A 27,555-nucleotide genomic window follows, 5' to 3' on the forward strand; every position below is an offset into this window, starting at 1 on the left:
CTTACACTTCAATTGTGTTGGGAAACGAAAGGAAGCGAAGGAGGTTCATTTCAGAGTCAGACATCCCGTCAAGAACAATCTTATCTGATTTTTTTTTTTTTTTTTTTTCCAATCAGAAGGCACAGGTTGCTTAGTTGAAATTCTACAGGTGCTATGAAATAATCAAAAAAGTAAGATGGAGTATTTGGGCCAAACAACTACAAAAAAATAGGATTATGAGAAGAAAGTCATATGTTATAATACTATGAGATAAAAAAAAAAGTTACAATATTATGAGAACAAAAGTCGCTATATTAAAAAGTTATTTTAGAGCTTGTTTTTAATGTTTTTAAATTGTAATTTTTCATTTCAGTTTTTTGTATCGTATACTTTTTTTTCATGTATATATTTTATTTTTTGTGTATGTTTTGGTTCCACTTTACATATTTTAATATATCTTTTCTGGGCTAATTTTTGCAGTTTGTCTCTTGCTTTGATTTAGATGAGTTTTTACACTGTTGGCCAAAGTATTGGCACCCTGCAATTCTGTGAGATAATGCTCAATTTCTCCCAGAAAATGATTGCAGTTGTAATATCTTCATTTATTTTTGCTTGCAATGAAAAAACACAAAAGAGAATGAAAAAAAATTAAATCATTATCATTTTACACAAAACTCACAAAATGGGCCAGACAAAAGTATTGGCACTGTAGTGGACCGACATACACGCGGATACTGGTGTTTCAACTTAGGTAAAATTCCATTTAATAAAGTCACAAAATAAACAGTTTAACACAAACCTTGGGCCCAACATAAAAGTGGCCAACATAACAAAAGGCTTCAACCAAACTGACCTGCCCTCTAGACACATCTGTGTGGCTGTTTGAATCAAGGCGGACTCCACTAACGACCACCTGAAGGAGGTATGACAAATTAACTGAACATTTTCAACTTACTAAACAACAACAGATGGAAAATATACATATATTCAAACAATAATTAACTAATGTGCATTTAAACAAACAGTGAAAACTTTACTCCAAACAATCAAAATTAAATCAACTTAAATAACCCCCCTTCAGAATATTAGGTGCCAGATCTTACACAGCTGTGGTCGTTACCTCAAATTGGCAAATAAAATCTAGTAAGCATTCAGACAAATATTAACTAAAGTGTGCACCCATTATAAAATACATGTCCAAAAAAATATCACATAAATAATTAACTAAATCTTGAAACACTAAATTGTGGTGGTAGTGGTGGCCACCACAGGTACCCTCAGCCTAATACTTGGTGGCACAACCTTTGACAAAATAACTGCGAACAACCGCTTCAGTTTCTTACAATGCTCTGCTGGAATTTTCGACCGTTCTTCTTTGGCCAACTGCTCCAGGTCTCTGAGATTTGAAGGGTACTATTTTCAGATCTCTCCACAGGTGTTCTATGGGATTCAGGTCTGGACTCATTACTGGCCACTTTAGATGTCTCCAGTGTTTTCTCTATAACTATTTCTAGTGCTTTATGGAGTGTGTTTTGGGTCATTGTCCTGCTGGAAGACCCATGGCCTCTGAGGGAGACCCAGCTTTCTACATTATGTTGCAAAATTTGTTGGTAGTCTTCAGACTTTATAATGCTATGCACACGGTCAAGCAGTCCAATGCCAGAGGAAGCGAAGCAACCCCAAAACAACCATTAACTTCTGCCATATTTCACTGTGGGGACTGTGTTCTTTTCTTTGAAGGCCTCATTTCTCCCTCTAAACTCTATGTTGATGTCTTTCCCCAAAAAGCTCTACTTTTGTCTCATCTGACCAGAGAACATTCTTCCAAAACGTTTTTGGCTTTCTCGGATAAGTTTTGGAAAACTCCAGCCTGGCTTTTTTATGTCATGGGGTCAGAATTGGGGTCTTCCTGGGTATCCTACCATAGAGTCCCTTTTCATGCAGACGCCGACGCGATGGTACGGGTTGACACTGTTGTACCCCTCGGACTGCAGGACAGCTTGAACTTGTTTGGATGTTCGTCGAGGTTCTATATGCAACATCCGCACAATCTTTCGTTGAAATCTCTCGTCAATTTTTCTTTTCCGTCCACATCTATGGAAGTTATCCACAGTACCGTGGGCTTTACACTTATTGATGACACTGCGGACGGTAGCCACATGAGCATTCAGGCATTAGGAGTTGGCCTTGTAGCCTTGAAATTGCCCATGCTTCCTCACCATTTTGCTTCTCAAGTCCTCAGAGAGTTCTTTGGTCTTCTTTCTTTTCTCCATGCTCAATGTGGTACACACAAGGACAGGGGTTGAGCCAACTTTAATCCATTTTAACTGGCTGCAAGTGTGATTTAGTTATTGCCACCACCTGTTATGTGCCATAGGTAAGTAACAGGTGCTGTTAATTACTAGCATATATTAAGCATATGATTTTTCAAAGGGTGCCAAAGCTTTTGTCTGACCCCTTTTGGGGGGTTTGTGTAAAATCATAACGACTTTTTTTTCTCCATTCTATTTTGTGTTTTTTCATTGCAAGCAAAATACATGAAGTTATTACTACCAAAGCATTTGTAATTGCAATCATTTTCTGGGAGAAATTGAGTATTATCTGACAGAATTAGGCTCGAGCGTTTACGTCACAGCAGCACGGGATCATGCGAGATTTGCGACAACGCAACCATTGCGGAAGCATCACGGGACATTTAAACTTAGCGGCAACCAAAGATGGAAAAAAGTAAGGAATACTTGCCAGTTCGATACAGAGACAAACTTGTTACCACGGCGAAGGACAGATATGTGAGCAATTTTAAGGATGTGAACAATGTTGACCCTCACGAGCAAGCCGAACACAAATGGAATAAAGATGTCGACAAGCTTCCACCACTACGCGAAATGGACATCATGCTGTATTTAGTGTTTGGTATATGTTACTACACTCATCAGCAATTCCGAAACTACAAATCGCTACAAAGCTACGAACAGTTTTGCTGCGGATGGGTGCAGGATCTTCACTTTATGACCATAGCAAACGGCAACACATCTTTCTAGCAAAGGTAGGCAATGTGTGTTTACATTAGTCTGTGACCACGGATGTACAAATCTTTTGCTGCATAAAATGTAGCCTGTGTACAAATTCTTTGCCACTCTCTCACGTCAAAATATTACAGCTTTTTCATTTAGCAACGACATGAATTATGTCTTATGAAGACAATGCACATGTATGCATGCTAGTTGTTTAGCTTTAGCAATAGCTAACAACAGGCCGACTTAGGGCGTAAAGTTACTGAAATTTGCGTAAACAAACGAAATTAACTTACCGGAGTGGAAGTGCATAGAGCAAACTCAGTGTGTAACTGGAGAATCAAACGTTATGCCCTTCCTTCTGATCGAGGCCACCCATGCCATTCTTCGACGTTTGGTAAGTTCAGATATGAGCTTTCCCTCGCCTTTTCTCCATGTAGGGATCCGGAAGAAACTCAATGGTGTTCCGTCGAGCTGTACATTCTCCTTTCTATTCGATCGGTTGTTGCAATTCTTTACCGCACAATAATTTCCAACCATTTTTAACGAGCGACCTGTGTTGAAATGCCTCATTGCTTATGTTTCTCGCTTCCACAATGGCGATAGCGGCGGAAACCTCGCGAGTGCCACGTCATACGCTCGAGCCTAATTGAAGGGGTGCCAATATTTTTGGCCAGCAGTGTGTGTGTTGTTTTTTCCCCTGTGATTTATTAAATGGTGATTTATTTGTAAGGGTTTTCATTTCAACTCGCGTGTGTTTACAACTTGATTAAATTGTTCCTATTGCATTTTTTTTTTTAAATTTAGAGTTTTTCTGATCTGATTTTAAAGCTAAGAATAATTCTATACGTTATTTCAGGCAGCGTTTTGAATTTGAGTTCCTGACTCCGTTTTGTCGCCTCAACTTTTATTTCGAAAAGCACCGGAAACGCACCCTGTCCGTCACTTAGCGGGGTCAGTCAAGTACCTTTATTTCATTTTTCGGGGGAATAAATAAGGCTCGCCGATCAAAATGTTGGAGTGGCCTTCGAAGCCGCGATGACGTCTCCTAATTTGTAGACTTTGTGGTAAGTTCCCAGCCGCGTTTTGGCTCCTTGACCCCGTCGTTAGCCTGTTAGCATCATCGGAGGCTAACGGCGATGACATTAGCCCTTGTTTTGGTTGACTTCTTATTTACTTACTCTTTGCGTGTATATTCTTCTCATCCGAGTGTTTATTGTCAACAGCTCTCTCGGTGTAGATTCTCCTCATATGAGTGTTGTCTTTGAGGCGATAGACAGCAACAGCTTGTTTTATCGACTAGCCATATTTGCATATGTTTCATACCCATTTAACGGCCCGTTTCAATTACTTTTGAACCTATTTTGCATTCACAAAGTTCACGATAGTAATCGTTTAAGTAGCGAAAATTCCCGGGTAATTGATTCCACCCAAAAGGTTTGTCATAGCTGATAGATGCCACCAGACGGCGGTGAATCGCAACATTTATCGAAATTAAAGTCCTCCACTCACTTGAACGTAGTTCTTTGGCATTAAAATGTTCTAAGAGGCAAAGCACTACTTTTTCCTGACAAATACAGCATTTCAACTCATTCACTGTATTTTTGCAATAAAATATTATTACGGCAGTGATGATTTTTTGTTAACAATTTGTTTGCCTATTTCAGACGGCGCGTGGAGGCATTTTGGAAGCAAGAAGGATGCCGGTTGAGAGCGGAAGCGGTGGCGCCGGCACCGCAGCGGTCCGGCAGGCCAAGCAGAAAAGGAAGTCTCACAGTTTGTCCATACGCAGGACCAACAGCACGGAACAGGAACGGGCCGGATTCCTGCAGAGGGACGTGCACCTGGACACGCAGGTCTGAAAAAGGAATTTTCCGCTAACTAGTGAACTAATGTAGGGACTATTTCGTGAACAAAAACATGTTATTTTTGTGGCAATTTTAAAAATGAATTGGACTGATTGAAATCCATATACAATATTCCGTAATGTTTTTTTTCTGAATCTTGTTATTTTTATAATTTAACCTTGCAATTTCAAAGGGACATCGACAGAAATAAAATAAATTTCTGGTAAACATTCCCATTATAGAGCATTTAAGATAGTGGACTTTTGCTTTGCAAGTTAGCCAATTGTTCTTTTGTAAGATCTTTATTTATTCATTTATTTAATTTTATTACATTTGAGATAAGCTCAGGCGCGCATCGGACACCAGCAGTGTGGGCATGCTAAAAATGATAATACATTATTTAGTTGAGCTTTACTTTATTTAGTTGAGCTTTACTTTAAAAGAACAATTGGCTAACTTGCATAGCAAATGTCCGCTAGCTTAAATGCAATATAATACTGATGTTTACCAGATTGTTTCTCGTGTGCACCAGATTGTTTCTCGTGCGCACCAGATTGTTTCTCGTGCGCACCTGATTGTTTCTGGTGCGCACCTGATTGTTTCTGGTGCGCACCTGATTGGTTCTAGTACGCACCTGATTGGTTCTAGTGCGCTCCAGATTGGTTCTAGTGCGCTCCAGATTGGTTCTAGTGCGCACCTGATTGGTTCTAGTGCGCACCTGATTGGTTCTCGTGCGCACCGGGTCGGTTCTCGTACGCACCGGGTCGGTTCTCGTGCGCACCGGGTCGGTTCTCGTGCCCATTGGAGCGGTATTAGTGTGCATTGGATCGGTTTTAGTACTCACCGGATTGGTTCTAGTGCGCAAAAGATAGTTAGTGTTGCGCACCAGATCGATTCTAGTGCGCACCAGATTGATTGAAATTCGCACCGGACTGGTTCGAGTGTGCACCAGGTAGTTTCTTGTGCACACCGGATTGGTTCTAGTGCGCACCAGGGAATTTCTCGTGTGCGCCAGGAAGTTTCTAGTTCTAGTTCTGAATTTATTGCTGTCGATGTTCCTTTAGGGGCTCCGTACAATTTTCAGTTCGTAAAAACAATTTTTATATGTTATGTAAGGTGATTAAAAAAATCTCATAAGTATTTATAAAAATTATCAAATATTTCCTGACCAAATAAGACGACGATGAATGCCACTGACAGCAATGAACGTCCTATCCATTTTGATTGTTCAACCACGGCCAACCCGTCACAGTCAAAATAAATTGGACATTTATTTCCGTCAATGGCATCCATCTTATCGTATTGACTTTTTTTATTTTTTTGGGTCAAAATTATGAATTGCATTTTGTCTTTTCACTCTGTCGGTTCCAGTCATGTGATAATCTGGAATGTTTGACCAGGACCGAGGTGAGCGTCAGGCGACTACTGTGTTTTTCTAACCATAGACATTAGCATAGCTGTGGTGATTTAGTTTCTTGTGTTTCTTCCTTTCGTCTGACGGCAAACAACACCTCTTATACACTGCACGTAAGAAAGACTCACAAAGGACGTGCATCCTGACTCCTGACTTCGGGCGTGGAAGTGGAACGGCACTCGGTGGAGTGCTAAGTCACGGCGCTTGTTACCAAATTATTTGGATGTCTAGCGCTGTCAACGGCAGCTAGTTAGCTAACGTGGTGTTTTCCAAAATTTCCGGGTTCGCGGTGAGTCAGCAACCAGCACACTTTTGCTCAATAGACGATGTTTATTGATTAGAAAATGCAGAATAAATGAGATTTATTGATAACAATCCCACAAGAGCAAGCAACAAGTATCAAAAACAAGCATAACAAGGGCAACAACGATGCTAGATTGAGTTTGTCAATCTCAGAATCCCCGCGCTACAATTACAGCACAACCAGGTGTTCCTTAGCAATGAATATCGCTTACCGTGACAAATGAGCGGGAGCCAACGCTCCGGTAAGGCGGCGAAGGAACAAAGCCAGGCGATTCGTACGTGACACGCTGGCGGACTTCACTGGTCGCCTGGAAATGCCCGGTTTTTGTAGGAACGCGCCACACGGGGGCGGAGACGGCCAACCTCCGCTCCCAGGCGGCGCGGCCCCGTCGAATGACAAACATTAAAGCTACTTTTGGTTCAGCCCCTCGAAAAAGGGGCTTTTCTTTGCGTGGTTCCCAGGTTGTGCCATCCGGTAGCAGACGTTGTGTTCCCACGGTAAATATTACGAGTGCAAAACAAGTTATTTCGTGATATTCCCTTCTAACTATGGAACCCAGGCGTGTAAGAAACAATACTATGGTGCAAAACAAGTTATCTCAGATATCCTCCTCACTATGGGACTCTAGCGCGTACTATGGTGCAAAACAAGTTATCTCGTGAGATTCCCTCCTAACTATGAAACTCAAGGTAAAAAAAAAAAATAGAAGTTTTTACAATCTAGGTCAGAGAAGCAATCATACATCACAAAGGCATAATGTGCTAATGTTAAGGCATCACATAATATTTTCCCCCATCACATGGACACTCTTCTATTGGAAGATTTTGTTAGCAACTTGTTAGTTCCTTTTTTTTTTTTGTTACTGACATTGATTCTTGGCGGGAGCTCATCGATAACCTTTTCAAATTCTTCATTCTTTTCACAAAATCAAACCTTTTGAAAAAAATTGGGATCAATATTTTTGGACGGACTAATGTGCATCCTGAAAAGTTGCTAGTGTTATGTCCCTACTGTCTTTATGAAAACCTACGGCCTTGTGTAATTATTTCAGTATGGTTGTATTCAAGAGTTTTTCTTTAGATATTTTATTTTATACATTAAAATCCTTTTTTACATTTGTATTTATTTCAATTAGTATGCAAATTTAGAGTGGAAAGATTTAATAAATACTGTACACATAAATAAAAAAAATCAGATAAATATAAAAAATACATAGATCAGTAAAACTGAAATAAATTATTTATATGTGTATAAATAGTATGTTTAATAAGATATTGATTGAATACATATTTATATTAGGGCTGTCAAACGATTAAATTTTTAATTGAGTTAATCACAGCTTAAAAATTAATTAATTGTAATTAATCGCAATTCAAACCATCTATAAAATATGCCATATTTTTCTGTAAATTATGGAAAGAAGACACAAAGGAGACGGATATATATATTCAACATACTGTACATAAGTACTGCATTTGTTTATTATAACAATAAATCCACAAGATGGCATTAACATTATTGACATTCTTTCTGTTAAAGGGATCCACGGATAGAAAGACTTGTAGTTCTTAAAAGACAAATGTTGGTACAAGTTATAGAAATGTTATATTAAAACCCCTCTTAAATGTTTTCGTTTTAATAAAATTTGTACAATGTTCAATCAAAAAATAAACTAGTAGCTCGCCATTGTTGATGTCAATAATTACACAGTGCTCATGGTGCATAAAATCAGTCGCACCCAAGCACCAGCAAAGTGAGATAAAAAACACAAGTAACAAGTGGACATGACACTGCTGTCATTTTAATCTGTTTGAACGGAGCATGTGTGTTAATTGCGTCAAATATTTTAACGTGATTAATTAAAAAAAAAAATTACCGCCCGTTAACGCGACAATTTTGACAGCCCTAATTTATAAATTCTATTAAAGCACTTTTGACTCCGCCATAAATTCGACTTCATGTGTTGTATCTGTATAAAAGGGTGTAAATTGAATAGCGATTTTTTTCTGCCCCTAGTCATAGATTCCTCCAATTACAATCAAAAGATAAAATAATCCAAGACGTAGGCATCGATGAACATCCAATTTATTGTAAGTGGGAGGGATGGCGGCGAATGAACAAACCCCCCTATTTCGTATGGATGAGACATCTGCGAGCGAGCGAGTAATTTCAGTTGAGAGCAACCAGCCCATCGCCGTCGATGATGCTGAAAGACATCGATTTCTTGTGGTTGCAGGACTCTAAGCTTCCGACAGCTCTGAGGAGCAACCTGGTGGACCTGTTCAGTCAAATCGAGAGAGAGTTTGAGAACCTCTACATTGAGAACCTGGAACGTAAGCGCACTTTCAGATAGCTTGTTGTTTCTTTTCCCACACCTTACATTTAACGGACAGTTCGCCGGGAGATGGACGCCCTGAACGAGCGCTTGGCTGCTGACGGACAGGCGGGGGAGGGGGCCGACTTGACCAAAGGAGCGCTAAAAACAAAGAGTGAGTCTTTCACATTGGATCCTTTTTTAGCCTTTTAATGGTTTTTAACTGCAATTTGTGTTGTCCACAGCGAGCCACAGCACCAGCCAGCTGTCGCAGAAGCTAAAGACCACCTACAAGGCCTCCACCAGCAAGGTGCCATTGCCTTATACAGCAAAGCCCTATCTATTGTATTGACGCAAAAGTCCCGACGTGATAATTGAATGTTGTTCTGTGCTATATTGGGAAAGAATAAGACACAAACAAGAGCGTAAAAAATAACCTTTGCCCACTTCAAGGCATGCTGGAGATTCCCAGTGCAGTGAGCGATGCATTCAAAACAATTGGGAATAGTTATGGTCGCAAAACGGAAAGAAGTATATTCCATGTGGAACACCGTCAACTCAGTTTATGGCATTTCGCCAACAATTTAAACCCAAAAACTATCAGATTCTAGGCTTTTTTTTTGGTCGCTGTCGCTGTTTTTTTCTGTATGCTTTAGTTTTCATGCAATGGGATCTTCTTATATCCGGGGTATTTTATACAGATTCTTCGGATATTTTTACCAAATACCAATAAGTTTTCACTCCTAGTTTTATGCATTTTTCTTAATGACAGATTTTCTACATACAGTGGTACCTCTACTTACAAACGTCTCTACATACAGAATTGTCAGTTTAGGCCACGCCTCGACGGGAAAAAATTGCCTCTTGTTACGAAAAAAAAATCAGGATATGAAAACCGAAAACACAGTATGGCTGGTACTCGTAACTCCCAGAGTTGACGAGTTTACGTAAGATACTTAGATGTTTTGCCATTGGCTATTGCCTAGCATTCCTGGCATCCAATTGGCTAAGAGGGACCTCTAATGTACGTGTGTACAGTGCTGGCCAAAAGTATTGGCACCCCTGGAATTCTGTCAGATAATGCTCAATTTCTCCCAGAAAATGATTGCAATTACAAATGCTTTGGTAGTAATATCTTCATTTATTTTGCTTGCAATTAAAAAACACAGAGAATGAAAAAAAAATAAATCATTATCATTTTACACCAAACCTAAAAAATGGGCCGGAAAAAAGTATTGGCACCCTTTGAAAAATAATGTGATGCGTCTCTAATTTGTGTAATTAAAAGTACCTTACTTACCTGTGGCACATAACAGGTGATGGCAATAACTAAATCACACTTGCAGCAAATAAAAAGGGATTAAAGTTGACTCAACCTCTGCTCTGTGTCCTTGTGTGTACCACATTGAGCATAGAGAAAAGAAAGAAGACCAAAGAACTGTCTGAGGACTTGAGAAGCAAAATTTTTGAGGAAGCATAGGCAATCTCTAGGCTACAAGTCCATCTCCAAAGACCTAAATGTTCCTGTGTCTACCGTGTGCAGTGTCATCCATAAGTGTAAAGCCCGTGGCACTGTGGCTAACCCCCCTAAATGTGGACTGAAAATAAAAATTGACAAACGATTTCAACGAAAGATTGTGCAGACAGTGGATAAAGAACCTCGACTAACATCCAAACAAGTTCAAGCTGTCCCGCAGTTCGAGGGAAATAACAGAGAAATAAAAAAGCCAGGCTGGAATTTGCCAAAACTTACCTGAGAAAGCCAAAACGTTTTGGAAGAAAGTTCTATCGTCAGATGAGACAAAATCGAAGCTTTTTGGGAAAGGGCATCATCATAGAGTTTACAGGGAAAAAAAACAAGCCTTGGAAGAAAAGAACGCAGTCCCCACAGTGAAACATGATGGAGGTTCCCTGATGTTTTGGGGCTGCTTTGCTGCCTCTGGCACTGGACTGCTTGACTGTGTGGATGGCATGATGAAGTCTGAAGACTACCAACAAATTTTGCACCATAATGTGAGAAAGCTGGGTCTCCCTCAGATGTCTCCAGTTGGACAAAGATCCATAACACACTTCAAAAAGCACTAGAAAATGGTTTGAGAGAAGGCACTGGAGACTTATAAAGTGGCCAGACCTGAATCCCATAGAACACCTGTGGAGGGATCTGAAAATGGCACCCTTCAAATCTCAGAGACCTGGAGCAGTTGGCCAGAGAAGAATGGTCTAAAATTCCAGCTGAACATTGTAAGAAACTCATTGATCGAAACCAGAAGCGGTTGTTTGCCGTTATTTTGTCTAAAGGTTGTGCTACCAAGTATTAGGCGGAGGGTGCCCATACTTTTGTTCGGCCCATTTTTGGAATTTTGTGTAAAATGACAATGATTTAATTTTTTTTTTTTTTTTCCATTCTCTTTTGTGTTTTTTCATTGCAAGCAAAATCAATGAATATTTTACTTCCAAAGTATTTGTAATTGCAATCTTTTTCTGGGAAAAATTGAGCATTATCTGACAGACTTGCAGGGGTGCCAATACTTTTGGCCAGCACTGTATCCCAGCGTGCTCTTCATTTGCCTTTCGTGTTCCGACAGCTTTACACGAGTGTACTGACTATTATTCTTAATTCTATTCTTTTTTTTTCCATGATGCAAAACTCTGATTTTATGTTTATTGTGCAATAATGTAATTGTAACATGTATTTGGTACATGCTTTGATGCATTATAAAACAATTATGTCTGAATTTTGGGGAGCTTGGAACGGATCTGGGCATTTTTATGGAAAACGCATCTCTACTTCCAGATGTTTCAAGTAGGGCTGCAGCTATCGATTATTTTAGTAGTCGATCAATCGATGACCTTGTTAGTCTGAATAATCGAGTAATCGGATAAGGAACATGAAAAATTAAAATACCTGAGCTCAGCCTCAAACAGTATAAAAAAAGTAAATAAATGAGGATCTATGTACAAACAAAAGAACAATTGGCTAACTTACATAGCAAAAGTCCGCTAGCTTAAATGCTATAAAATTCTCACGTTTTTTTACAATGCTCTTAACAAATGGGTCTGACACATATTCCCACAAAAACAGCTGAATATACCTATAAATTACAAATGCATTTAAAAAATTAAAACAAAAGCTTATGTTGGTCTTAACAGGGAGCAGCTGGATTCACCCATGTGAAATGAGGCCGACAAGAGGGCAGGGTATCCACCCAAATCAATAAAACTAAATGCAAACACTTACAACGCCACTTTAATGAAACAAATACTCGAAGCAGCAAAATTTAATTCTAATCTTTTTGTTTTTTTTCTAAACGATTACTCGAGTTTATCGATTAATCGTTGCAGCACTAGTTTCAAGTCACAAAACTATTCAAAGAACCAATTAATTTCCTAAGTAGAGGTACCACTGCACTTTGGCAGCAGTGCAGTACAGCATGTGTCACGTTGTCACTATTGGGGCTCTCTTGTGTCTGAAACATGACAGAGAAAAAGAAAGAAAAACACATCTAAATGTAAAATACTTCAGAGATGATTACTTTGGTATTTTTTGTTCCTTATGAGGATATCCTTCTCCATTTTAATTATTTTGTTTGTTTGCTTTGTAGCTCTTAAAAAATACTGTATGTTTTGGATTAAAAGTCGCTGGAGCCCTAAAAAAAATATAAAAAAAATAAATAAAAAGCGCAAATGTGGCATATTTATGGGGAAATGTCTTTCATTAAATATTGTAATTTCCCGAATATAAGGCGCACCCGTGTATAATGCGCTCCCCAAATTTACTTGTAAAATCTAGGGAAAATTTATTGTACCCGTTTAAAACGCGCACCCTATTTTTAGCACCAATAAATAGAAGAATACAAGAAAACAGAGCTCGTGTACAGATACAGAAATGTCATTTTACTGACTGGTGAAACACAGCACAAGCATAGCACATTGGTAGTTCAAAACATTACCATAAACTGACGATATTTACGGTTATAATATGATTTGAAAACTTCTCCAACTTACCAGAATCTAGGAGAAAACAACACAGATGTGACTTTTCTTTTAAAGGCTGCTGTATAACTTGCTCCTTTCATCATGATGAATAAATGTTTCTTCCATGGATTGATACGGTAAAATGAAAGTGAGAACGTAAGTCGGAAATCCGTGAGAGCTCATCGCCGTCAACATGACAGCAACAATAGGAACTATTGTTATTTGGGTTTGAGTTTCCCGAGGGACAGATATAGTTGACGGACACAGGAAGTCTGTGGGCTTACGTTTGATACGGTCCGAGTTGCGGAGCTGCAATAAACGTTGACTCAAATGAGTCATAAATTCTGTGCTTTATGAAGAGTGGAAAAAAGCAGAATTTAACACAGACGAAATCAGATTCGAGTAGAAAATCGATTAGAGTGAAGTATTACCGAAACAAAATGGTGACGTCACGTACCGTAATGGTCGGCAACAGGTCGCCGCATAGGTTTCTTCAACGCAATGTGGCCGTGTCAATAAAAAAAAAAAGTAATCTGTTTATATATATAATATATGAAATATATGTATATTTCTGTCTCCATCCATGTACCCGTTTATAATGCGCACCATGATTTTACAAGTTGATCTTGGGGGGAAAAAGTGTACCGTATTCGGGAAATTACGGTACAACCCCAATAAGTGCTATTCCATTCCATTATTATAGAGCGCAAGTGTACTGTTTTTGTCTGTTTGTTTGTGGACATTTTTGCCCGTAGCCACGTTCAAACTCGTGCCACGCCCCCATCCTCGGCGGCGCCCGCAACTTCAGCGTCAGCGGCTGGGAGTTGTGGGGCGGAGACTCATGGGTAACTTGTTCATTTCTATCCCGCAAAACCCAAACCCCGCCCCTCCGTCCTGCGATGCGCGAATAGAGCGGCAGGGGGCTCCACCCGCCCTCACCCAGAGGCTTGGTCATTCAAATGTAGGACTTGGGTTCTTTTCAATCCTCTCATCTCACTAATCAACACTTTCAGTTGCTTCTGACGCGCGCACTGCTACAGCTGGGTCTTAGCTAGACGTCTTATAGCTGTCAATGGCAGCCAAAGACTTAAAAGCCGCTTGACTTGGCAAGACCTCAAGACTTTTTGCCTGGTTACACCGTAACGCAACATATGGGGGAATAGGATAGGGCTGCGGCAAACGATTCATTTGATAGTCGATTAATCACCAATTATTTTTGCAACGAGTCAACTCATCGGCTCCTTTTTAATTCACTTTTTTTCATTATTATTGTTACTTTATCTTTTAGCTGTAAATATGCATTCAGTCCAACGTTGTTGTCTTTTTTGTCTAATTTTTAAAATATATTAAGTTTATATATTGTATTTTTCATTTAAAAATATTTTCAATACACTTTTATTAATAAAACTGTTCGAACTAACATTGTTTTGATTAATTTTAAGGAATATATTAAAAAGATTGACAACATTCACTATTAAGACGCTAACAAAAAGATTTGAACAATTTTTAAGGTCGATAAATTGTCGCAGCATGCAGTCCAACGTTGTTTTTTTTTAGTCTAATTTTTAAAATATATTAAGTTTATATATTGTACTTTTCATTTAAAAATATTTTTAATACACTTTTAAAAATAAAACTATTCGAACTAACATTGTTTTGTTTAATTTTAAGGAATTCATTTAAAAAATTGACAACATTCACTATTAAGACGCTACCAAAATAGATTTGAACAACTTTTAAGGTCAACAATGTCTTCAAACAATTAATCGACTATCAAAATTGGTGTCAATGAATTCGGTAATCGATTTGTTCGTATTTGTCGATAAATTGTCACAGCCCTTTCAGGTGATTCTCATGAAAGCTTTGCATTACGGTAATAAAGGACATTTTCCAAAGCTAGCTTAAAATAGCAGCATGCTACGATGACCGATATGGGATGTTCAAAGGCCGACGGAGATAATAATTTAAAAAAATGTTTTTAAAAAGTCAAAAATTCCGCCGACTGCCATTGTCTAAAGCTGTAATTTGAAGCTGATGTAACTTTTTAAAAGCATGTTGTTTATGAATGGAAACCCTCATTACATACAGTGCTGGCCAAAAGTATTGGCACCCCTTCAATTCTGTCAGATAATGCTCAATTGCTCCCAGAAAATGACTGTAATCACAAATACTTTGGTAGTAATATCTTCATTTATCATTCATTTTATCACTAAACTCCAAAAATGGGCTAGACAAAAGTATTGGCACCCTCAGCCTAATACTTAGCAGCACAACCTTTAGACAAAATAACTGCAAACAACCGCTTCCGGTATCCATCAATGAGTTTCTTAAAATGCTCTGCTGGAATTTGAGACCATTCTTCTTTGGCCAACTGCTCCAGGGTGAAGGGTGCCATTTTCAGATCTCTCCAGAGATGTTCTATGGGATTCAGGTCTGGACTCACTTTAGAAGTCTCCAGTGTTTTCTCTCAAACCATTTTCTAGTGCATTTTGATGTGTGTTTTGGGTCATTGTCCTCCTGGAAGACCCATGACCTCTGAGGGAGACCCAGCTTTGTCACATTATGCTGCAAAATTGGTTAGTAGTCTTCAGACTTCATAGTGCCATGCATGTCAAGCAGTCCAGTACCAGAGGTAGCAAAGCAACTCCAAAACATCAGGGAACCTCCGGCATGTTTGACTGTGGGGAGTGGGGACCGTGTTCTTTTCTTTGAAGGCCACGTTTTTTTTTTTCCCTGTAAACTCTATGTTGCTGCCTTTTCCCAAAAAGTTCTACTTTTGTCTCATCTGACCACAGAACATTCTTCCAAAGCAAAACAATTTTGCTTCTCAAGTCCTCAGACAGTTCTTTGGTCTTCTTTCTTTTCTCCATGCTCAATGTGGTAGACACAAGAACATACAGGATACAGGTTGAGTCAACTTTAATCCATTTTAACTGGCTGCAAGTATGATTTAGTTATTGCCACCACCTGTTATGTGTCACAGGTAAGTAACAGGTGCTGTTAATTACACAAATTCGACAAGCATCACATGATTTTTCAAAGGGTGCCAATACTTTTGTCCAGCCCATTCTCTTTTGTCTTTTTTCATTGCAAGCAAAATAAATGAAGATATTACAACCAAAGTATTTGTAATTGCAATCATTTTCTGGGAGACGTTGAGCATTATCTGACAGAATTACAGGGGTGCCAATACTTTTGGCCAGCACTGTAGATCAGCTTAGCTTCATGAGAATCACCTTTTTAGAGCCAAGTTTTTAAGTTTTTTTTCTCACTTCCATCCAGCAGCAACCACTCAACAATCATACTCACACTGTGCGTGTGCGTGTATTTATTAGATAAGTCATTTTTGCACACTTTGTTTCAGTTGGAACTTATTTAGCGGTCTTTGTCCTAAGCCAGCCCAGAATCCAGTTTGCATCGTTCCCATCTACAAAGTAAACGCCTCAAGCATTTATAATAATGTCAATAATAACGTCGACGTGACTGACGGCGACTGCTAATTGCCGTGATGCTAATCCGGTTAATTTTTTGGCCGTCTGCCCTTTGTTTTTGTTTTTTTGGTGGCGCTCATTTTGTGTGTTCACCATTGGCTAATCCTTAATAAAAAAAAACTCAATGAATAGTCTTTGAATGAGTTCCTCACTAGTACACGATCTAGCGCAGTCAATGGCAGCCCTTCAGTTAAAACAGGCAATTATTAATTCTTGAATAATGCTGCTGCTGCTTCTTTAGGCTTGGCTCTTTGCGCTGATCCTCATTTCACTTCCTGTTTTCCACTTCCTCCCGTCAGGGTTCCTACATAAGTCCATGCATGTCATTATTGGGACAATATTTATCGACAAAACAATGTTAAACTTCATCAACTTTGTGATATGTCAATCGTCATTATCGCCGTAAATGGACCTGTTCTTGCAGTGCCTATTTGGGACACCAGATGGCCCCCAGCATGTCAAGAGTCCGTGAGTTAATGTATGCAACACTTCTAATCTACAAAGAACAGACTCGATAATTTGTTCCAGTATTAATATGAATCAATTTATTACAATCAAAATAGATTTGATAAATGATTAGGTGTCAAGACTCAGGAAGGAGAGAGCAACCTCCAAACAGGACCAAACACACCGACTTTCCCGTGCCCACACTGCCGCAGAATAATTGTGTCCAGAATTGGCCTCTATGCCCACTTGAAGAACCACAAGGACCACGAGTGACCGCCGATGATTCCACATATCCATTTGGGCAAGATCCAATGGAGTCCTGTTTTAAAAAAAAAAAAAAAAGAAAAATTAACGGCTGCTGATTGGACGATGGCTCTTCTCGTCACACTCACCAAAACATCATTTCCCGTCAATGAAAAGCTTTTCGTGACGTTGTTTGCTCATCTTTTAATGAGGAAATGAAGTGTATTTCCGACAAAAGCCGGTCCGAAATTGTATTCAAGCATATAGTTCATTCTTGGTCCCTCTTCTGATTGGCTGGAAAGTAGTTTCACAGTTGAACTTTGTGAGATGGTACTGTATGATGAATCTATAAGGAAGTACCGTCTTGCTAGTGCATGTCCAAACAACCCAAAATATTCACCGAGCAAGCAGCTTAATAATTTTACATATATTCAAGTATATGCGTGGACCTATGAAGGAACCCTGCAGAACTCCCAAACTTATCTAGGAGTTGAGCCTTTTGTCTGCCCGGCAGATCGTGTCCAGTTTTAAAGCCACGACGTCCAGAGCCGTATGCCAGCTGCTCCGAGAGTACGCCGGCCACCGAGACGGCATCTGGGATCTGAGCGCCACCCGGACCCAACCCACCGTGCTAGGGACCGCTTCTGCAGGTACTGCCCAACCGCGACCAGTGTTGTCAATAACCAGTGTTGCTAATCTTACTCTAAAAAAGTAAATAATTATAGTTACAAATTACTTCTCCCAAAAAGTAATTGCGTTAGTAACTCAGTTACCTTAACGTAAAAGTAACTAGTTACTTGGCACACTAACTGGTGGGTGACAATTTTCATGTTTTTTTTTTTCCCTCAAAAAAAAAAAAAAAAACAAAAAAAAAAAACAAACCTTAGCTCACACTATGTGAAGTGTAAAAGGTTTTTGGGGACAATTGGCCCTAGCCCAATTCTTTACCCTAATTTACCCTTTACCCTGAATCAACTGTTAAAAGTTGTTAAAATTGCTCCCATTATTGCATTCGTGCCCTTTTGTCTACTTTTGACATGTGGAAGTTTTAAAATGGTTTCATCATTTATTGATAGATTCAAGGCAAGATTTTGCCGATTTAGGAGTATTTTAGATAAAAAGTTACTTAGGTTCGCTAGGAAGGTTCTCTACAACAGAGCCTTCCTAAGAAGTCTACTGCTTTAAGATGGCGGCTGTTTACTAACGCATCTAGTTCTTATAGTGTACATGTTGCTCACACCCACGTGTCTGTCATTTCACATCTAGTTCTATATGTTTGTGATATCTACCATGTCTACCATATCATGTGGGCGTAGTTTGTAGGCTATAGGCTACAGTCGGGTATTATTGGAGCCACCTAGCATCGCGTTTGCTTGGCGTCACAACTTTTTTGCCTCCTCCCCACTCCTGCTCTGCTCTGTCGTCCCGGTGAGTCCGTCTCCCTCAGACTTTTATCGCGTCAGTCAACCAATATAGCAACGCATAGTAACGCACGCCTTTCCATCCTCGGTAATGGTAAGTGCGTTGCCAAGATGAGAAAAGTAATTAAACACATTACTCACTACTGAAAAAAAAAAATGCCGTTATATTCTAACGCCGTTATTAACAACACTGTTAATAATGGCGTTCGAATTATTAAAATAGTAATTATAATTAATTACTTTTCTCATCTTGGCAACGCAGTTACCGTTACTGAGGTGGGAAAGGCGTGCGTTACTATGTTGGTTGAATGATGCAAGAAAAGTCTGAGAGAGACGGACTCTCCGAGACGAGAGAGCAGAGCAGGAGTGGGGAGGAGGCATGGGAGTTGTGACGGCGCTGTTAACGTGATGCTAGGTGGCTCCAATAATACCTGACTGTAGCCAGTAGCCTACAAACTACGGCCACATGATGCTGCGGTAGATATCGCATATATACAGAACTAGATGCAAATGACAGACATGGCGGCATTAGCAACATGTATAAAGAACTAAATGTGTTAGTAAACAGCAGCCATCTTAAAGCAGTAGACCTCTCAGAAAGGCTCTGTTGTAGAGAAACTTCCGAGCCAACCTAAGTGTTTTTATCTAAAATGCTCCTAAATCAGCAAAATCTTGACTTACATCGATCTTTAAATGATGGAACAGTTTTAAACTTAGACATGTCAAAAGTAGACGGAACTAATGCAATAATGGGAGCAATTTTAACAATTTTAACGGTTGATTCACAACATTAAATGACTTCCACACATAGCAAAGGTTACTATCTAGTTATCGCAATATCCGCAATACCCCTGTGTCTAGTTAAGTTTAGGGTAAAGAATTGGGCTAGGGCCAATTGTCCCAAAAACCCTTTAAACCTCACATTGTGTGACCTGTTGTTTTTTGTTTTTGTTTATTTGTTTGGGAAAAAAAACCATGAAAATTATCACCAGTTACTTGGCCAAGTAACTAATTACTCTTACATTCAGGTAACTGAGTTACGCAATTACTTTTTGGGAGAAGTAATTTGTAACTGTAATTAATTACTTTTTTAAAGTAAGATTAACAACACTGCCAGCGACCTATATGTACTCTTTAATTAAAATGTTGCAAATTTAATGACTGCTAGAAATGTGTTTTTTTTTTTTTTTTTTTAGTTTTTATTAGTATTATTCTTGATTAGCTGATATATAGCATTTTCATTTTGCATTAGACCATACAGCCATGTTGTGGAGCATCGAGACGGGCAAATGTCTCCTCAAGTATCTGGGCCACCAAGGATCAGGTGAGAAGAGTTGAGTCATTTTTCTCTCAAATGTGCACTTGAAAGAGATGAGCCTGTTTCTTTCCTCGCAGTCAACTCCATCAAGTTTCACCCCACGGAACAGATGGCGCTAACAGGTAAGCGCAACAAGCTAACCTACAAATGACAAGAAACGCATCCGTTTTATGAGTTGAAATTTGGGGCTGGATTGCCAATAAGGAAATCTAGCAACCAGTTTTTCAATAGATTACAGGTAGTCCCCGGGTTACGACGTACTTGACTTACGTGATTTCGATTTTCCGACGCCGGAGTCTCATCTGCCATTTTGTCTCCAGTTTTTTTTTTTTCTGTCTGCTAAACAGTACCTTATTGTCCCTCACGGTATCTTTTTTTTTACTTTATTAATATGACGTGTTCTGTCCTCACTAAACGTGAAATTGTTAGGCTTTACAGACATCAAACAAGGCAATTTTGCTTTTTGAAGCTTTTGACTTCCTTTTCTCTTTTGACAATTTGTAAAGCTGTAACACACATTTACACTTATGTTAAAAACGACACCCATTTTAACAATAAAATACTTGACACAAAACAATTGGTGTTCAAAGGTCCATCTCGTCTAATCAATACATAAATTCAGTAGATTAAATTAGCCCCATTTGCCTAACAAAGGTCTGCTAGCTTAAATGCTACAAATGCCAATGTAATTACAATTCTAATAGCAAATTGCTCACATGTAACCCCACAAACTGTAGCTGTAAACTGTAAATGTAATGACAAATGCATACACAAGCATTCAGTGCTGACCAAAAGTATTGGCACCCCTGCAATTCTGTCAGCTAATTCTGGATTTATTCCAGAGAATGATTGCAATTACAAATGCTTTGGTAGTAATATCTTCATTTATTTTGCTTGCAGTGAAAAAACACAAAAGAATATGGGGGGGGGGGGGGGGGGGGGGATGAAATCATTTTAAACAAAACTCCCAAAAATGGGCCGGACAAAAGTGTTGGCAAAACCACACAGATGAAAAAATAGTGTCTGCTTTAACTAAAACCACCCAAACATTTATAGGTTTTCATATTTTAATGAGGATAGTATGCAAACAATGACAGAAGGGGGAAAAATAAGGAAGGGAACCATCACATTTAATATTTTGGGCTCACACCTGACTGAAATTGTTTGGTAAAAACTGGTTTCAATTGCTCTTTAAGTCTCCTTAGTCCAGTGTTTTTCAGCCTTTTCTGTGTCACGGTACATGTTTACATTGGAAAAAATCTTGTGGCACACCACAAACCAAAAATGTTCCAAAATTACTTTCTGTACAGGATATTTTATTATGAAATAATTTCTCAATATTTATACTTACTCAGTGTGAAACTTGAGCCTGTATGGATGAACACAAAGCCGATATCCTTGCAGGAATCTTGATCAACAGCTCTTAGTCTCTCTGTTTTTATTTTTTTTTTTATAGCAGTTAGGCTTGAAAACCTCAGAATTGTCAGACAGGGGGACTTTAAACATGTCTTTAATCTAGGGCTGTCAAAATTATCGCGTTAACGCGCAGTAATTAATTTTTTTAATTAATCACGTTAAAATATTTGACGCAATTAACGCACATGTCCCGCTCAGACAGTATTCTGCCTTTTAGTAAGTTTTACAGCAACTTTTTTGTGCTGTCTAACAGCGAACTCTTGTGGTCGCTTTGCGACATGGTTTATTGCTTTCTTGCCAGTTCAATATGGCTGCACGACGTCTCGGGCTGACGCCTACGTTGTAATGTTGTGCTTATATGATCCTTGGACAAGATTTGTCCGTAAGTATGGTTGTTGTAAAGAATGTACATATTATGTTAGTAAGCGAAATGTTATATTTTTTGTATGAGACGCTTTTAGTTTTTGTTTAGTGAACCTGTATAGCGTGCTAAGCTAACGTTGTTGCTAATGCAATCCTTGTGTACTTTTTTTTGTAGTTTCACTACGGTCTAAAGAGGACAATGGTTTGAGGCCATTTTATAAAAAAATAAGATGAAAAAGGAAGAAGTCTGATTATTAAGGCGTCGTTCACTAGCTGTCTAGCTTTGGAAAAAGTAGACGCTTCGGAGTGAGGACAGCATAGACAGATTTAAATGACAGTAGAGTGAAATGCCCACTACAGTCCTTATGTACCGTAGGTTGAATGTATAAATCCATCTTGTGTCTTATCTTTCCATTCCAACAAATTATTTTACAGAATATATATCTAATTTACAGAAAAATATGGCATATTTTATAGATGGTTTGAATTGCGATTAATTACGATTAATTAATTTTTAAGCTGTAATTAACTCGATTAAAAATTTTAATCGTTTGACAGCCCTACTTTAATCGCATCGGGGCAAGCATCTCAATGACAATGGCTTTGCAGGCAGGTAGTATTGTCTCTTTTTGGATTCAGCAAAGAGTTTAGCAACAAGGTAACTGGCTTTGAGGACTTTCTCATTTACCTTTGTAGAGTTTCTCCAAAAATTGCCTTTTTTTTTGTGTTTTCATTGAGGCGAACAAAATAGTCAATCAACTTGTTTTGAAACGAGAGCAAATGAAACTGCTCGCGTCACGTTCAAGAACTGCTCGGATTTTTAGCCATCAGCCAACTTGCTGTCCTCAACAATGACTTGGAATAAAACACGGGGAGGATTGACGTTCTCACGTATGGATGAAATGGAAAGGACACTTCCGTGTTTATTGACACTTGACGACTCTAATCAAATGATGTACAGTAGATGTGCTCGGGTCCACATTTTCGCGGACAGCAAGCTAGCTGATGGCTAAAAATCTGAGCAGTTCTTGAACGCCACACAAGCAATACACTGCTCATTTGCACACGACCGCAAGCTTTTACCTACTCCTCCTTTCCTACTGCAACTTGTAACGCGTGGTAAGTACGATGTGTGCATAAAAGTAACAAAAAGGGGAGAAGCTTCCACTTATGCACATTTGTTCACAAAAAAATAATGAATCGACCTTGACCACCCATCACTCGGGAGCTCAGCGGTTCGCACACACGCGTTCGCAGAACTCCAACATCAAAGTAAGCAACAGAAGAAGAACATATTCAATGTAAGTAAAGCAGCGCCACCGCGTGGTGGATGTCGGGAGGAACACCATTTAAGGAGGCGACTGTTACAAACTCCGCCCGACAACATTAAAAAAAAAAAAAAAATGCGATATTGGATAACTTCTCGTGGCACACCTGACGATCTCTCAAGGCACATTAATGTGCCGCAGCACACCGGTTGAAAAACACTGCCTTAGTCTGATGGCTCACTTACTTATTTTTCCCCCCTTCTGTCATTGTTTACATGCTATCCTCATTAAAACATGAAAGCCTATAAATGATTGGTTGGTTTTAGTTAAAGCAGACAGTTTTTACATCTGCGTGATTTTGACTAAGATCAGATCACATTTGATGGTGATTTTATGCAGAAATTTGAGAATTTCCAAAAGGTTCAGATATTTTTTCATACCAGTGTACTTGTATTTGGGGACTGACAGCACAAATGGGGGAGAGGAAAATGATATTTAAGACAAGTTTTGCAGTGGGAAAAATTGTGGCTTTTATTTTTAGGCCATACAAGCTAAAGCTAAAAAAAAAAAGTGTCACTTTCTCAGCTTCAGGAGACCAGACGGCTCATGTGTGGAGGTTCCTTGTGCAGCTACCCACGCCACAACCCGTCACCGATGTCACCGTAAGTGCCCTCTCCTCTCTTTGAATACCGAAACGGTGTCTTAACCGGACGCCGACGTTTGGCAGCCGCCCTGCGAGGACGAGGCGGACTTTTCTGACAAGGACGACGCCGAGGTGGAAGCGGATGGTCCCGCGGAGTGCCCGTCGGTGCGCGCCCCCGCCACCACGCTGCGCAGCCACCAGGGCGTGGTCATCGCCGCCGACTGGCTGGTGGGCGGCAAGCAGGCGGTGACGGCGTCCTGGGATCGAGCCGCCAACCTCTACGACGTGGAGACGTCAGAACTTGTGCACTCGCTGACCGGTACGTTAGGCTTTGCCCGTCGGCCGCTCGGACGGGTTAATCGGCTATTTCTTTGCGCGCAGGTCACGACCAGGAGCTGACGCACTGCTGCACGCACCCGACCCAGCGATTGGTCGTCACCTCGTCCAGAGACACCACCTTCAGGCTGTGGGACTTCCGGGACCCGTCCATACACTCCGTCAACGTCTTCCAGGGACACACAGAGTTAGTCCTCCGTCCGAACCTGTCGGTCGGGAGGGCGCAAATGAACGTCGCTTCTTACTCGTCTTCTCGTCGCAGCACGGTGACGTCGGCCGTGTTCACGGTGGGCGACAACGTGGTGTCGGGCAGCGACGACCGCACCGTTAAAGTGTGGGATCTGAAAAACATGCGCTCGCCCATCGCCACCATACGCACCGACTCGGCCGTCAACAGGTACCGAGCCGACGACACCTCGGTGTTTGGCGCCTGAGCTAACCGTTGACGTTTTTTTTTTGCGTAGGATCAGCGTGTCGGCGAGTCAGAGGATCATCGCTCTGCCGCACGACAATCGTCAAGTGCGACTGTTCGACATGTCCGGCGTGCGCTTAGCCCGACTGCCGCGCAGCAACAGACAGGTCAGAATGACGGATGTCAATAAATTTGGACTTGGAGACTCCGACTGACTTGCATTAAATCTTTGTGGGGATGCTTTTCAAAGTAGAATCGACAGGAAGTGACCCAGGGAGGTCCCAAAATCATCTAGAAGTGACTCAAAATCAACAGAAGCGACTCCGTATTACCCCAAAATGAACAGAAAATGACCCGAAATACGGACAGTGAGCCCAAAATGCCCCAAAACGTTCAAAAAGTCCCCCGAAATCAACCGTCAGCGACTCTGAATTGCCTCAAAATCAATAGGTTGTGTGGTTTTTGGCAGCCCATTTAGTTTTAATTCGCTTAATAGTTGCAGCACTAGTGATGATAACACAGCACAGACCTTTAAAGGCTAAAGCAACATGGTATAACCAAGATTTAAAAAAAAAAAACACACAAAAAAAACTTACCAAGCAGCACCTGACACATGTGTTTCACAAAAGGAGACTGGAATGGGCATACGGTTGGGGGGAGACGCAGCACGTCACATGAGTGACACAACCAAACACTGCTAAGATGCGTGCTAACTATACATACAATAAGAAAATTTCGCACATTGTGAACTTATGACGGAAACTGGTGAATTTTCATCTTGTTTTCGTCTCGTCAGACGACAACTGGCATTCATCTTGTTATGTTTTAGTCCCTCCAGACAAGTTTCAGCTTGTCATTGTGACGTCATGAAAAAATTGGTAGTTGACATAGTTGACGAAAACAACACTGATAGGAAGAAACCCGAAATGCCTCAAAATCCAAAGGTGGTGACTGGGTAATTCCCCCAAATAATCAAGTAATCCAAAATTAAATGGAAGTGACGCTGAATTGTCCCAAAATTCAAAGGAAGTGACCTAAAAAAAATCCCCATAATCAACCAGAAGAGACTCTGAATTTTCCCAAAAACAATGGGAAGTGACCCAAAATGCCCCAAAATCAACAGAAAGTGACCTCAAATGTGCAGGAAGGTACCCGGGATTGTCCCCAAATTGTCAAGAAATGACCCAAAATTAATGCAAAGTGACTGAATTGCCCCACAGTCAATGACTGGACAAGTACAGAAAGTGACCTGAAAATATGACTTTATTCTTCAATGAATTTACCATAATTTTCCGAATATAAGGAGCACCCGTGTATAACGTGCACCCCAAATTTACTTGTAAAATCTAGGGGAAATTATTGTACCCGTGTATAACACGCACCCTAATTTTAGCACCACTAAGTAGAAGAATACAAGAAAACAGAGCTCGTGTACATATACAGAAATGTCATTTTACTGACTGGTGAAACACAGCACAAGCATAGCACATTGGTAGTTCACCGTAAACTGACCATATGTACGGTAATAATATGATCTGATAACTTCTTGAACTTACCAGAATCCAGGAGAAAACAAAACAGAAGTGACTTTTCTTTTATAGGCTGCTGTATAACTTGCTCGTTTCATCATGAAAAATAAATGTTTCCTCCATGGATTGATATTTAAAATGTAAGTGAGAACGTAAGTCGGAAATCCGAGAGAGCTCATCGCTGTCGACACGACAGTAACAATAGGAACTATTGTTATTTGGGTTTGAGTTTCCCGAGGGACAGATATAGTTGACGGACACATGAAGTCTGTGCTTTTACGTTTGTTAATGTTATGGTCCGAGTTGCGGAGCAGCAATAAACGCAGACTCAAATGAGTTCAAGAAACTGCTTTATGAAGAGTGAAAAAAGCAGAATTTAACACAAACGAAACCATTCGGCCGATCAGAGTGAACTATTACCGGAACAAAATGGTGACGTCACGTACCGTAATGGTCGGCAACGGATCGCCGCATACGTTTCTTCAACACAACATGGCCGTGTCAATGAAAAAAAAAAAAAAAAAGGTTTTTTATATATATATATAATATACCGTAATTTCCCGAATATAAGGCGCACCCGTGTTTAACGCGCACCCAAACTTTACCTGTAAAATCTAGGGGAAATTCTTGTACCCGTGTATAAAGCGCACCCTAATTTTAGCACCAATAAATATGAGTCTCATGTCTCGAACTTTTATAAAGTACGCGGTTGCGGCATTTTTAATCCTTTAGTCAAATATTTAAAAAAAAAAAAAATAGAATATGAATTTTCTGTGGTAAAATTGCTCACAGTATACGATAATAATTTTCGCAAAGTAAGGAGTTGTAGCGAGTTTTAACAGAATTCACCAGCGGAACTAATGTTGGCAAGTTGAGTAGTTCCTGGGGGGAAGAGTTTAGTTAAGGAACAGCCGGTAGTAAACAAATGTCCCGCGATTTGCGTGCAAGACGTACGTTGTTACTTTGTGAGTTTCAATTACTAGTGCATGATAATTATTGGTCCGATAATTATAGGTCCGATAATATGAATTATGACGTCATCCCGATAAATCCAATAACATTTATAATAGGACCGATAATATGTACTGTTCTGGCTTTACAGTTTCTAGTATGGGAAATCAATTGTCCATTTGCGAGCCATTGCTCCCACCTGCTGGTCAGAATAATTCACTACATCTATTTTTTTGTTACAGTAGTTTGGTTCAATCACTTACACATTGCGGTGTCTAGCGGTAGCATTGACAGTCGTGAATGCTTTCTGTTACGTTTCCACCTCGGAAATATATGTAAGCATTTTATGTTTACTATAACATATGGATGTGCAATATATGTTTACTTCTGTGGTGAAGGGTTGTATGTACAGAACTTCAGAAGTTGTGTTATAGAAGCCAGCCAATGCTTTAGTAGCTCAAGCTAGTGTGCTATGCTATACATATAATAGTTGTGTATATAAGTGTATATATTGAGTATTGAATATGTGTATTTTTCTGTTGTACTTTCATAATATTAAGACGAGTGTCGTCCCGTTAAAGCAAGGAAAGACCAAGCCTTGTGGTTTATGGAAGTGCATTCATTCTTAGCTGGCTGTCGGGCAGTGCAGAAGTGAAACGCACTGTTTTGTTCATGTCATTATGAAAAGTCTGATGAGATCTAAGGCAAATCTATGTTGAATCCACCACTAGTTTTTTTTTTTTTAAACCTCCAGGTGTTCAAAAACTCAGGTTATACATTTAAAAAATTATATATTTATTATCGGTTATCGGTATCGGCTTTGAGGAGCAGGAAGTTATCGATATAAGTATTGGTTTCAAAAAATGGATA

At 39.7% G+C, this 27,555-nt stretch overlaps 1 protein-coding gene across 2 annotated transcripts in view; it reads left to right on the top strand.

The window, feature by feature from the left end:
* The first annotated feature begins 834 nt into the window (after positions 1 to 834).
* Positions 835 to 27,555, top strand: part of LOC130930015 (WD repeat-containing protein 37-like) — a 33,329-nt gene continuing 6,608 nt past the window's right edge. The window contains exons 1-13 of one of the 2 annotated variants that reach the window (XM_057857677.1): positions 835 to 901; positions 4,661 to 4,849; positions 8,795 to 8,891; positions 8,952 to 9,047; positions 9,118 to 9,182; positions 17,543 to 17,678; positions 19,702 to 19,773; positions 19,845 to 19,889; positions 23,400 to 23,476; positions 23,542 to 23,776; positions 23,839 to 23,980; positions 24,056 to 24,190; positions 24,258 to 24,372. In XM_057857677.1, coding sequence (XP_057713660.1) covers positions 4,694 to 4,849; positions 8,795 to 8,891; positions 8,952 to 9,047; positions 9,118 to 9,182; positions 17,543 to 17,678; positions 19,702 to 19,773; positions 19,845 to 19,889; positions 23,400 to 23,476; positions 23,542 to 23,776; positions 23,839 to 23,980; positions 24,056 to 24,190; positions 24,258 to 24,372 — 1,371 coding nt within the window. In that variant the 5' untranslated portion in view covers positions 835 to 901; positions 4,661 to 4,693. Of the gene's footprint in view, positions 902 to 3,880; positions 4,061 to 4,660; positions 4,850 to 8,794; positions 8,892 to 8,951; positions 9,048 to 9,117; positions 9,183 to 17,542; positions 17,679 to 19,701; positions 19,774 to 19,844; positions 19,890 to 23,399; positions 23,477 to 23,541; positions 23,777 to 23,838; positions 23,981 to 24,055; positions 24,191 to 24,257; positions 24,373 to 27,555 lie in introns of those variants that run through there. The other variant, XM_057857676.1, reaches the window with a different exon arrangement.

This window comes from Corythoichthys intestinalis, chromosome 14 (genome assembly GCF_030265065.1).
Source record: "Corythoichthys intestinalis isolate RoL2023-P3 chromosome 14, ASM3026506v1, whole genome shotgun sequence".
In the NCBI taxonomy this organism is placed as follows: domain Eukaryota; kingdom Metazoa; phylum Chordata; class Actinopteri; order Syngnathiformes; family Syngnathidae; genus Corythoichthys; species Corythoichthys intestinalis.